The sequence below is a fragment of the Scophthalmus maximus genome, chromosome 7 (assembly GCF_022379125.1).
Source record: "Scophthalmus maximus strain ysfricsl-2021 chromosome 7, ASM2237912v1, whole genome shotgun sequence".
Taxonomy (NCBI): domain Eukaryota; kingdom Metazoa; phylum Chordata; class Actinopteri; order Pleuronectiformes; family Scophthalmidae; genus Scophthalmus; species Scophthalmus maximus.
The window spans coordinates 11,517,917-11,530,739 of NC_061521.1; the positions used below are offsets into that span (position 1 = coordinate 11,517,917).

The window sequence follows — 12,823 nt, forward strand, 5'->3', positions numbered from 1 at the left end:
CTTCAGACATGATTATGTGTAATACAAACAAACAGATTTTTAATTGTTTTGCTATTGTTGGTATATAGTCTGACAAAGGCTGTTACTCACTGTCCCGCTGAGGTAAATTAAAAGGTCACTGACAAGGCTGACGCCCTACTGACACAATATTACATTCTGGAGCTGTTCACTTCTTCATATGACCAATTTCTCATCAGCAGACTGATGCTCAAACCTTGTTGAAGCCACAGAGTGCAATGAAACAACGATCCTATGACAGGAATTACCTATTTCATATCTGGACATGAGGCGAGAGTTTTGCCTCTGTGTGCCAGCAGCTGAATCGTTGTTACCTTGAGCTAGCATCTGAATGTTCACCTCATTCGCTCGCAGGTTGAAAAACATCTACTCTGCTTCAATGTAGCCATATTCACAGTTATTCCAGCAGGTGTGACACAGAAACTGTCCAGAGACTTATGAATGTAACTTATGAATCTCTCTGCTGAAATGAAAGGAAAGCCATGAAAAAAGGCTGACAGGGATGTAGTTTAACCATCTTATCGAGACACCTTAGTTTATGTTGAATCTCAAAGATAATTATATCAAGTTTAATTGTAAAAACCAAGACCAACATTGAACAAAAAGCACAATTATATATTTTTTCTACAAAAGTTTTCAAGTCATGAAAAACACAAACGTAAATGTATACATTCCTTAAAATAGCACGTTTATAAAAAGGCTCTTTATCAGTTATCATATGTTACCCCAAATCCTGTAAATATATATACTATATATGTGCTGTATACTCTGTACTCTATACTGTGTGTGCTTTGAAAAGTCCAGTGTGTGTTCCTCTGTACACCTGAGGTGATGCAACGGAGAAGAGAGGTTGAGCTGAGGCTCACAAGTGAGTTTCTCTGTCGGGACTGCAGTCCGACGCCAGGACAAACTGCTCACAGTGTGTGGAGCTGTTCTCCTCTTTGCTTAGTGACTCCATCTCTGCGTTCCCATTGGCCAGAGCATTTTTCTCCTCCCTCTTTATGTGTCTTTTGAATAGAGCAAATCCCAAAATACAAAAGAAGAAGGAGACTGTCCTCAAGCCCAGTGCCAGGCCCAGATACACTATCCTGTCAAAAACAACATCGCAACACACATTAATACTGTTAGGGTGTTCTGTTAGTGGCATATCAGTGTTATTAGTGGCATATTTGGTTCTTTTACTGCTTATATAACTGGTAGGGCTCACTTTTTTTTTTAAACTCCCCTTTTGAATTAGGATGGCGCTAACATGCTCTTCCAGTCCTGTGATGTGGCCATCTATATTTCAACCTGTGATCTCTGTGAGTTGGAAATACTAGTGGATACTGCACACAGTAGTTACATTTACCTGTAAGCTGAAGTGTTATATATTCTACATGCTCCTCTTCCTCCACACAGGTTGTATCCCCATTTGAGGCAGGTTGTGTCGATTATGGCTCCAAAGTATATAGGGGCAGGTATTCCAGCTGTTGTACAGTACAAAGTAAAATAACATCAACTAAACAGCAAATACAGGGTTATATATATTTTTTAATTAACCATTGAATGATGATTTCCAAATATACAAAAGAAATTCCAGTAATTCCCCCTACTTCAACACAATACACTGAATGTCAGTTCTTCAGGAGATTTCCGTAAAGTACAAAAGTAATGTGCCGAATACCAAAGATGCTTCTCACCCAGTGTGCGAGTGGCCAGTGTGTGGATTCCAAGTGCAAGTGATTTCAGCTCCGGTTTAATGAACCTGCAGGAAAACAAAAATAGAGTTTTTTAAAGGAGACTCACCTCTTCAACCACACTACACTAAGAGACAGACAATTGTTACTGGAGGACGTGAACAATAGGGAATGATCTATATATTGATTTGTTTCTTTAAGTTACAAAAGAAGGAGATAATGCAAACATATGAAGATATCTCCATCAATGGATCAGACAAAAGTGAACTTTTTTTAGGGGGTCGTCGACAGACCTGATGAGCAGCACAAAGCCAGGCGTTCCCCCGAGAGAAATAATGAAAGAACTGACGACCGACAGAGCCAGGAAGTATGGAAAGATTTTGTCACAGCTGTCCTCGCGTGGACACTGGCCAAGGGTGACCGTCAGATTTTCTGTTGGGGCGCTAGGCAGCGACACACACCTGCAGTTTTCAAAAACCTAACAGGGAAGAAAACACTGTATTTTGTGACATCACAGACAGATGAGCTGCAGCACAACAGGAAACACTTGGGCAACTCTTTAGACATTAGTATATACTGAGCACTAGAACTTATATACTGCTTGTTAGTGGCAGTCCTACTAAGACCTGCGGATGTGTACTGACGACAACGGTGTGTGTCTCACCATGTTTCTCCCAGAGCCAGAGGAGGAGGTGCACCCAGCCAAGCATGGGGACACGTAGGTGAGTCCGTTCTCTCCACAAACCGGATCCCACTCTCTTCCTGAGCACAAGCAATCCGTATTACAGTCGGAGAAGAGAGACGGTTCCTGATGAGACGAGCTTCCCACTCTGCATGTGATAAAACATGACGAAAATGCATACATTATTGACTGCTCTCGTGAAAAATAGATCACATGAACCAAACAGTCAGGTAAGGAAGGACGCCAACGCCATCACTTTTTATGGAAAATGACGAGACACAGAAAGGAAACGTAACACAAAAGGAACGGAAGGGAGTTCCTTTGGCTGTAATGACGGATCGTGGAATTAACAAAAATATCTACAGGTCACATACCCGCCATATGAAACAGTGATGCCTGCCACCTTGGAGTTATCGCAGCCCATGGCTAAGAAAAAGAGTGACAGGAAGTAGCCCAGCAGTGAGGTCCCAAAGGTGAATTTAGCTGCTCCCATAATATCCAACTTGTACTTCTTCATGACAACCCCTCCGGAGAACATCCCGAGGGCCACAGCAGGGATGTTGATCACGCCTAGCCAAACGGAAGAATACAACGCATTTGTAGAAGGATGAGCTCAAGGAATCCACTTGTTCAAGCAAAATGAGGCACCAACTTTGCTCTGCCAAAAGCATCAAAGTCTGATCGCTCATTCATTTTCTAAGCCTTCCCATTCATATTTCATGTGAAGTGAACTGAAGTCATGTCGTGAAAGATGAAAGTGATCTTTAATGGTTGAGAGAAGATTTCTCATCATCCGTCACAGAACTCTATGTATCCACTTCTTCAGTTGTGTGAATGAAAAGAGCTCAATTATGTTCGCTTTTTGACTCAAGGTCTAAATGTTAATTCACATCGCCCAACAATTGCAAACCTGGTTGTCATTATGCAGTTTTATAGAGACATATCTATATATATATATATATATATATATACATATCTTTTCAGTTGCACTGATTAGGGGGTGGGAGAAAGAAACATTTCTATGCAGGTACATAAGGAAAATTAAAAAATAAACTACATCTTGAATGTTGAACCACGGTTGACTTCTTAAAGCTGTAGCGTTTACTTAAGACAGATGTGGGAGCTGGAGCATGAAAAATGAATCGAAAGCTCATGAAGTACTAATGGCGACCATCCAGCTCACTGCTTTGTATCCACTGTTTTTTTCTTTCAGCAATAGCAACACATGTTTTGAACAAGCCTATTTCGCACATGCAAAGATAAATGTGAGAATCGTGAAAACAAGGTAAAGGTTATGAATTATTCAAGCTGCTTACCCATGAGAAAATTGGCTTTGGATGCTGACTGGCCATAGTGTTGCTCAATGTATTTGGGTTTGTAGGTGACCATCCCAATGAGAGAGTTGAACTGAATGATGGTCACGCACAAGTAGATGATGTACACAGGATTTCCAAGGAGACTCTTCAATGTAGGCACAAACTCTGTGTGACAGGAAATGAGAGAGAAATGCAACAAAGGCCAACATCAGACTCAAACTGGGGCCTTGTGGTTCATGATCAGCATCTTAACCACTAAACAACAGGCGCCCTGGTTGTTTAGTGGTTAAGATGCGAGATCCATGTTCTCATAACTTACAGATTACAATCGCCAACATGTGGCATTCAAAACTGTGAACAAAAGTGACAGTACAATGGAACAGCACACAGTCCAAGATCTGGAGGCAATTTAAAATCATAAGAGGAAATAGAGTTCTGGAAAGCAGCTTGCAGTTTTGAGAGAAATGTAAACATTCTGTGGGTCTCTCCTGAGACTCAGTCAAAAGTCAATTAACTGAGTACAGATAACAATGCCAATACTCAATAACCATTGCAGTCAATAACATTCGTCGCACCCTTGGCCATCTGATGTAAACTGGCCGGCTCCTCGGGTCTGAACTTGTGCTCCATGGTTGGGGAATCTTTGATGAACCTGGTTTGCTCTGGAGTGCAGCTGGTATCATGTTTGTCCACAGGCACCGGCAGTGACTTGGGCAGGAACCAGAAAGGAACAGCGGATATGAGCGTGATGGTACCAGTGATGAGGAAGCCCAGCCACCATGCCCCCACCCAGCGGGCGTCACCAGGGCTAATAGTGACAGTCTCTGCGGAGAGATGAGATGAGAAGCCTCTCAGCAGAGATTCATTCTGTTTTATTTGCTTCTGAGAAAATTTATTAAGGATGCATTTTCTTTTTGAGTTATATTAATTTAAAGGAAATTATGGGTAAAGCAAGAGACTTTTATTATAATGTACCGTTTATTGACAGAGTTTTAAAATGTTTTCATATATCGTGATAAATGTTCAAAGGCAACATTTTACAAAATGAGCCAATGTCTGCTGACTTATTGTTAAACAGAAAGGTTTACAACAGCTTTAAAGAGTTTTCTTCCCAGTCCCATTATGCTGTATCACAGGATTTACCCTGTCCTTATTCAGTGCCTCTTGGCAGGAGCGTTGTTGTCATGTACAACAGCCGATTTCCAAATCCAGCTCTCCAAAGTGGAGTGTTGGGCATTTTGTTATTGTGAACAAAGGATAAACCACAGCTAAACCCTACCAAGCTCATTACTGTTTCTCAGTCTGTCATAGTGACGGTTTATCAGATAAACAGTTGCCCGAACTTACTTACCCATGTCCACATAGCCAATATCAACGTAGATTTTGGCACAAAGCGACCCCAGCAGGTAGCCAAAGACAGGGCCAATGACTGATATTGTTTGGACACAACCTGTGTGACAAATTAAGATGTACTTTTTACTGTAACTGTACATTATGTGGTACAGTCAATTAAAAAAATCTAAAATGTATTGTGGCAAAAGCCTGGATGTAATGAACAGAACATATAGGAGCTGAGATTCGTCAAGTTCCAATGAACCCTTACTACATCTGATAAAATATGCAAGGCACAACAGACATCACCTTGACAATAAATTGTGGTAATAAGTTTCTGTAAATAATAGAATATGTATTATTTCCTGGTTGCCTATATTTGAAAAAACAAAACATTTTGATTCTGATGTAAGACTGTGAATAAAACCCACTTCCCAAATCACTTACTTTAAATACCAAGTTATTTTAACCTTGGTGTCAACGGTCCAAAGCTACTTATATAAACAGAGAGTGTGGTGCATTACCAATATAAAGAGCAGAATTCTCCGACTCTGCATAATCATCAATGTAGGCAATTCCCAAAGGCTGAACTGGAGTCTCTCCAATCCCACGCAGGACATTTCCCAAAAACACATAGATCCACATCGGAACACCGGACTCTCGCACACAACCTACAGTTGAAAATGAAATAGAAAGCTGAGGATTATTTAACTCAAAGTCTCATTAACTGACAAAACTTCCTCTTTGACTAAAATGTCATGACTGAGCACATGAAGGAATCCACTACTTATCTTACCCTTGGAGGGCAGTATAGAGGGCCTGTCACCTGCCCTGATGGACTCAGGTAAGCTTTCTGCACACGGAGAGAGGTTATTGGTTGAATTCACTGAAGATCTGACTGACGTTTCGATATTATAGCTGCGTACAAAATACCAATGTGACTGTTAAACAAGGGGAGGGAGATAGCATCAGGTATCGTTAGATACTCTGTGACGGACAAACACATACATCAGAGACTACAAGTCTAAGAATTATAACCTGTGTTTACAGAGCTTGAAGACTTAAATTGAAGAATGTCATGGCTGGAATTTTTGCAACTGCAATGCATGCGTGCAGACGTGACACTTTGCCTACCGGCCAATGAGGAAATGTGGCATGGCGATTAGGAAGGTCCCAAAAGACATCAAGATACAGCCGACTGCTATGATCTTGGGGCGGTGAAGTTTGGCACCAAAATAGCTCACAAAGGCAATCACCAGCAAGTTCCCTACAGGGGTGAGATGATTAGAAAATGAGATGCAGATGAGTCAAAGGAATTAAACATGAGACCTACTTACTGTTGAGGGATAATTCAGGTTCGTATACCATAGAACAAAGGCTGCATACAGTTTTTTACATGCATGAAAAGGTCTGCAGACATCCATCATCATCTATACCGCTTTATCCATTAAGGGTCGTGGGGGGAAGGGACATTGGGCGAGAGTCTGGACAGGTGGCCAGCATATGGCAGGGCCAATATACCACCATCCACTCACATTCAGACCTATGATCAATTTAGAGTCTCCAATAAACCTAACACCAATCTGCATGTCTTTGGACTGTGGGAGGAAGCCGGAGAACCAGGAGAGAACCCATGCAGACACGGGGGAGAACATGCAAACACCACACAGAAAGGCCCTGGTTGGTTCGAACCAGGATGAGAACCAAGAACCTTATTGCTGACAGCACTAACCACTACACCACCGTGCAGCCGTCTTCAGACATGATAAGAAATATTCATTATTTTGAATTAAAATCAATGATCTAAATGACATGGGTTGCCCAGTGTAAACCCCTATTACCCTCTGTTTGCCACTATATACAGTATAAACTGTGTCTGTGTGTCTATTTCCCTATGGAGAAGCACCATGGAATGATTTGTCTGTGAAATGAAGGCTGTTGTCCTTTACTGATCAGTATGACAAGAAGAACAATCATTACCTTCAAGAGCTACTCATACAGGGAAAACAGTCTTTACATTCAGTCAGCCGTGAACACACATACACTCTTTTAAACAAGAACATATATGCAAACGGTTCACTGCTTTTTCGTGGCATCATGTATTTGTCCTTTATCACGAGACTGCTCTGTTCATCTGTCTTTCAGTGAAAACACTTCCGAGAAAGAAAGGCTGTCTGTCTTTGCTCTGTTTGGTCATCGTGATTACATCGACTGGACTAAGTGGCTCTAAAATAATTGTTTATTGTGTTTGTCTGCATGTAAAGCACAGTATCTCAGTCCCTGCATACTGGGTGTTCACAAGATGTAAGGGACAGGTTTGTCTCAGTCGTACCAGAGAGCTGTATAGAACTGTATAAGTTTGGATCAAAGTCAAATTAGACATCCAGGCTGTCTAATTTATCTGCACATATGCCATTACAAAATCCTTCTATTCCAAGCCTACATACTGTCAAAGGGTTTTGGGCTGTTTAAGATTCAATTAGGTACGTGACTAATCAAAGCTCAAAGGGGATGCATGTATGCTATGGTGTCAAACCGGCTGACATGCAGAGGATAGATAGATAGATAGATAGATAGATAGATAGATAGATAAATACTTTATTCATCCCAAGCTGGGAAATTCTGGAATTCTAGAGGATGCACTCATGCACGAATGGCCAGAGTAAATAGAGAGTGAGAGAGGCACACGGACAAAGACAGAGATACTCACCTACTTCAAAGCTCCCGTCTATGATGCCGATCAAATAACTGGAGATGTCGAATCGCCTCTCTAGTTGTGTCATTGTGCTCTTCATGTAGCTGCCAGATAAAGCCTTGGCAAAGTAGGCAAAGGACAATGCTGCAAGGAACATCTGCACAGACACAGAAAGACGAGAGAACACAAGTGTGAAACAAAACAGTCCTTAAGGGAGTCTCCTCACCACTTAAGTTAGAAATATTTTAACTGGTATTATTATTTTTTCCTTAATTGTTTTATAATAAATATCACAGTTCAGTGAGCTGAAAAGCCACAGTGGAAAGGACGGACAAAAAAGAGAAAAGTTTTAATGGTTGAACTTAAAAGATCAAGAAAGATTATCCAATTCACTAATGTCATGATTTAGAGAATGTATTTCTCTAAGTGTGCATACATACATTGTACATGTATGATGCCGATTTGCAGAGCAGATATATCTTTGAAAATAAAAGAGGACAACGTGGGCATGCATACTGAGCCTTCTCCTTTTTCTCAGCCACCTGTGGACACTGTCAGTCACCAACAAAGGGCGGATTAGAGAAGCCAATCCCACAGGACACCGACACGTCCAATGCTCTGTGAGCTGACAGACCGAACAACAGGCAGCAAGATTGGAAACAGGTGATGGGCAAACACAGCCTGAACTCTTACGGAAGAAGAGAGCCCAAGCTCTCACACGCCACCGACCAACACACATGCATACTCTTATTCATAAATTCTTCAGCCAACAGAATCTATCTTTGTTCTCAGTGAGAGATGAGAACAAAGATACGGTCCAGAGCGGAACCTGTAACCATAACCTTCCGTCAGTCACGGCAAATAAATGAGAAACTTGTGAGGAGCTATTAAGAGGGAACAGTGGCCCTATGGCAACCACCAAGCTGGTCGGCACCACTTAATGTAAGTGCAGGCTTTAATGTTAAGCCCATAATTACCTTTTAATACCTCATAATAGTACAGGATATAATGCTCCTGCAAGAATGCTGAGGCATGAGGGCTTTCATATGACGGCATTGATACATGAGTACTTTGCCATAATTCAGAAGAACCTTTACTTCCTTTTGAAACATGGAATAGTGAGGGCTGCTATGGGGCTGCTGTGAACAGTGTTTAAGCGACTCTGTGTTACTGTTTTTAGATAGTTTTTAATTAGGTTTGCAGCATATAACTTTGTAAGTTTGACATTTGGAAGGAACTTATCAACCACAAACCCCTCAAAAGTCCCAAAAGTGTGGTTTTACAGATAATGCAAATATTAGGAGCTAATGGACTAAAATTTGATTCTAAGTAATTCAGTCATTATAATGACGCATCCGAAATAGACATCACCTTGTGAATTCCACTGGTTTGATTATATGTCTGTATGTAAAAAGTGTTTCCTTACTTCCTCACAGTAATAATCACCTTTCACCACACACAGTTTTGCTGTAGGATTACCACACAGAAGGAAAAAGCACACGGAAAAAAAGGCAGCATAACTGAAATTCCTCGTCACTGATGCTTGTAGCTGAAGCATTTCACTAAGCAGATTTTTAATTATTATTATCCAATGTGCTTCGTAATCCGAGTAAATGGTACAGACCCTCCATTCTGACCCGTTTTAATGAAGCGGAAACTTTTTTTCACTGAGACTTAATACCCGGTCCAAAGGGCACAGCGAGCCGCTGCACCTTGCATGATCCACTAGGCCGGGATGTCCTCACCTGCGTTCCACACAGAAACAATAAATATCCGTAGCTTTTCTGTTTTACTGGTGCTGAGGGGGTTTCCGCTACCTCTTTTATGGTTCATTTGTGCATTTGCTTGTTTTTTGTCAATAGTTTTAACCCATTCTTTGGGAAAATGAAGTCCTTATTTTCAATATCCACTTGTGACTCTGCTCAAACGTTCGTGGATTTTCATGAACCTACACAGAAGACACCTGCTATTAATCAGCTAGCTGTCCGTAGGTGATCTGCATTTGAAATGATAGGGATGAAGAAATCACCATAGAGCATATTTGCATATTCCCTACACATTGTACATGAAACAAACACACCCGCCCACACACACGCACACACACAATAAAGTGCATTCACCAACATATGCACTGCGTCACAGTTTCGAATGTTCTCATGTGATTCCAGTTATATTTGTACGTGACCTCTTGGCCAGTCAGATGACATGTGGGACCTCTCTCCTCTCGGGTTGAAATACATGTTCTTATGACCATTCTCTGCTTCTCGCTGTCCCCCATGGCCTGTGTCTATTTCTCTAGATGTTTTTCTTTTGCACGGTCACATCAATTCCCTGATATGCTTTTTTTCTGTCTTTTCACAGACTGTGAAAACCAAGGAGTTCAAAATACTCCACAAAGAACCCCGGGATCACTGAAGACATCCAGGCACTGCCTCACATTATTTCACATGTTTTGGGCATATATGTACAAGGTCTGTCCGTGAGGATCAGGTTCTTCCTCTGAGTACAATACCTTCAGATTGGGGTGGCAGGAGTTCTTCACTGCGGAAGAGATATGCTTGTTATCTAGAGTCCAGCTGCCTGTGGCGGAGCTGTCCTTCGTCCTCATGGTGTACAGTATGTTGCCTGAGCTGCAGCTTCTCTCCAGATGATTTACTTTGACTGTCCTCACTCACACCTATTGGAAGAAACTCAGATTTAGAGATCAGCAATAACCTGTGAGCTCCTCTGTTGCTTAACAAAAAACATTGTGCTTTGTATGAGGCAGCAGTAGGTCTGTGTTTTAGGAATAGCCTGTTCCTTTGACTAAAATATGATTTAGAAATTAAAAGGCGTCTCTGCACTCACAACAGATCTGCTCAAGATGTATACATTCTGACCTAAATCACTGAAGCCCATAGGCACATTATATGTGTACATGTATATTTAACAAACTGTACATCTGGAAGTTGCTGAATTTGCAAAATGTAAAACCTCGGAACAAACCTTCTTGGCTGAGCTCGTCACCAAAGCGGTATCTACTCGATATGTACATAAAGTCACAAAGTTTTTTTTTACAGCTGTTGGAAGGCACATTTCCTTCTTCGGTAGCAATGATGATACTACGGGTGTTTCACAGACGGTGTTTCACTTTGTATAACATACACTTTTTGCTAATGTAATCTGATCAATAAGGTAAAGAGTTCAGAAAAAAAAGAAATGCAAATACACTGCAAATGCACGCGATCCCACCTGAAGAGCAAACCAGGAAGGGATTGAACGTCGACATGAGTGTGTGACAAAGAAAAATGGTGCCGTTTCATTGGGATTGTGTGTCTGCGGTGTTGAGAAACAGAAAAGGAGAGAACAGAGCAGCATAAAGAGCAGAGCTGTTACGCTTTTAAAAGGCAGACTGCTCATTCAGTGGCGTGACAGCTCCCTGCTCCTTTCACCAAGACGAAACATGGCTTTGAACTGAGTACGGGGAAAAAAAATGCAGACGGCGCCGATGACATAAAGGCATTAATATTCATCTATCATTAATAGACTACAAACTGTAAACTAGATCTAATCATCTTGACAAGATGACGACCTCTTAATTTTTGCCAACAGAGTTCTACCCCGTGTCCCGCACATGAAAACTGTCAAGTTTTCCATAAACACGAGTCAAAATATTTCATATTTTCAATATTTTTGCCGTCTGTCTGTGGATCTGAGCCAAGATTAGGTGTTTGATGGGCTTCACTCACTATTGTCTCTTCTCACCTGAGCCACAATGGTATTGAGACAAGAAGACTGCCCACTCAGGTCTCTGTAAGGGAGGGTGGAGATTCCCAAAGGTGAGCTAAGTACTTCTCAGATTTGAGTTCTTTAGGATCCCTCGAGTCCTTGGTGATTTTCAGTGTTGCAGCTGTATACAGTAAATTCAATATTCTGCTATACAAAATACTGCTGTAGTCTAAAACTGAGGTTGCTTTGTCTTTACGACAACATGCACTGCTGTACTGTTGTTGTTTTATTGCTGACAAACTGATATAAAGGCTATACAGCACAACAGTCCCCTATATACATAATCAATAGTCTTGTTTAATTATTCAAATTCTTGTTCCTGTAAAAGCAGTGACTGGAATCCCGACACAAGTACACACTTGTGCTGAGTTAGAAGACATTCTAAGTAATATTCAGCAACTATTCAGTCACTGGTTATATCAAATACACACGTTCATTGATGTAAATTAATGAATCAAGGCATATTGAGTAAGGAGACAAAGGGGATGCTCAGGATGCAGGATATCCTCCTGTTTCTGCACTGCACCGGTTACTGTATATGATGCAGAGTTACTAATGTGTCACTGACATTGATGTTTTTTGATCTTTTCCCTAAATCTGCAGTTATCAGAAAAAAAATCACATCACAATAGCTTAAACAAAAATCCTTATTATTAAACTAAAAAAGAGCACCACGGTACTTACCCAAGTCAGAACTTCCAACCTTCTATTTTGTCTTACGGTGCGTCTCCGATTGCTTGATGCAGGAGCAAATATATCTAGTTGTTGTTCTTTTCAGTATAAAACGAGCCTCGTATTATCAAGTCACACACTGTACGTGCCCCTCGGCAGCGGCAGCTCTGTCCGTGTCTCACTGCAGACCACAGGCTGGACACTGGAGCGCACTGTTCCCACTGGAGCGCGCTGTTCTCTCTGGAGCGCGCTGTTCCCACTGGAGCGCACGTGATGCGCTCCGGACCACATCCCGCCCCATGGATGTACAGTATGACGATCAGATCCCACCTTTGCGTTCGAGTGTCATTGCAAACATCCGCAGTGAGTGACACGACACGGAACCTCGACGAGTCACGTGTTTCGAATAATCGATTAGAGCCTAGTGAATGTCGTGGCATTCATTTTTCAGAAGCAAGGGAGCAGATCACCGAGGAAGTCATCTCGAAACAAATGATATAATTGAAAATATATATTTAATGGAATCTGACGCCATAAGTCACACCTACTTTGTGTTTACTTTCAATGTGGTTAATACGAGAAATTGGCAAGTTGGCATATTCAAGAGGATATAATAGCCTTCTTTAGTTTTAATTAACAGTATTCTTATTTATATATTTTGAGC

At 41.3% G+C, this 12,823-nt stretch overlaps 1 protein-coding gene across 2 annotated transcripts; it reads right to left on the bottom strand.

Annotated features, from left to right (window-relative positions):
- Positions 1-668: 668 nt before the first annotated feature.
- On the bottom strand, positions 669-12,396 carry LOC118315232 (solute carrier organic anion transporter family member 1C1-like). Of its 2 annotated transcripts, XM_035642353.2 has the most exons (15): positions 12,172-12,396; positions 10,232-10,396; positions 7,735-7,876; positions 6,159-6,291; positions 5,821-5,942; positions 5,549-5,695; positions 5,044-5,142; positions 4,268-4,516; positions 3,693-3,857; positions 2,751-2,946; positions 2,359-2,524; positions 1,988-2,172; positions 1,698-1,762; positions 1,367-1,484; positions 669-1,106 (listed from the first exon to the last, which is right to left on the bottom strand). In XM_035642353.2, the coding sequence occupies exons 2-15, from the start codon at positions 10,325-10,327 to the stop codon at positions 881-883; spliced, it is 2,109 nt and encodes a 702-aa protein (XP_035498246.2). In that variant the 5' UTR covers positions 10,328-10,396; positions 12,172-12,396; the 3' UTR covers positions 669-880. The 2 variants fall into 2 exon arrangements, with proteins under 2 accessions (XP_035498246.2, XP_035498248.2); XM_035642355.2 differs by lacking the exons at positions 10,232-10,396; positions 12,172-12,396 and having other exon boundaries at positions 7,739-7,860.
- Positions 12,397-12,823: the final 427 nt, after the last annotated feature.

What these genes read in the sequence shown, in the direction of transcription:
- LOC118315232 (XM_035642353.2), bottom strand. Translation starts at nt 10,327, where the DNA reads ATGAGGACGAAGGACAGCTCCGCCACAGGCAGCTGGACTCTAGATAAC. An exon ending in CTGGCTCTGGGAGAAACATG is followed by an intron (nt 2,173 to 2,358) that starts GTGAGACACACA and finishes CTTCCCTGTTAG; the next exon opens with GTTTTTGAAAACTGCAGGTG. An exon ending in ACTGGCCACTCGCACACTGG is followed by an intron (nt 1,485 to 1,697) that starts GTGAGAAGCATC and finishes ACTGTACAACAG; the next exon opens with CTGGAATACCTGCCCCTATA.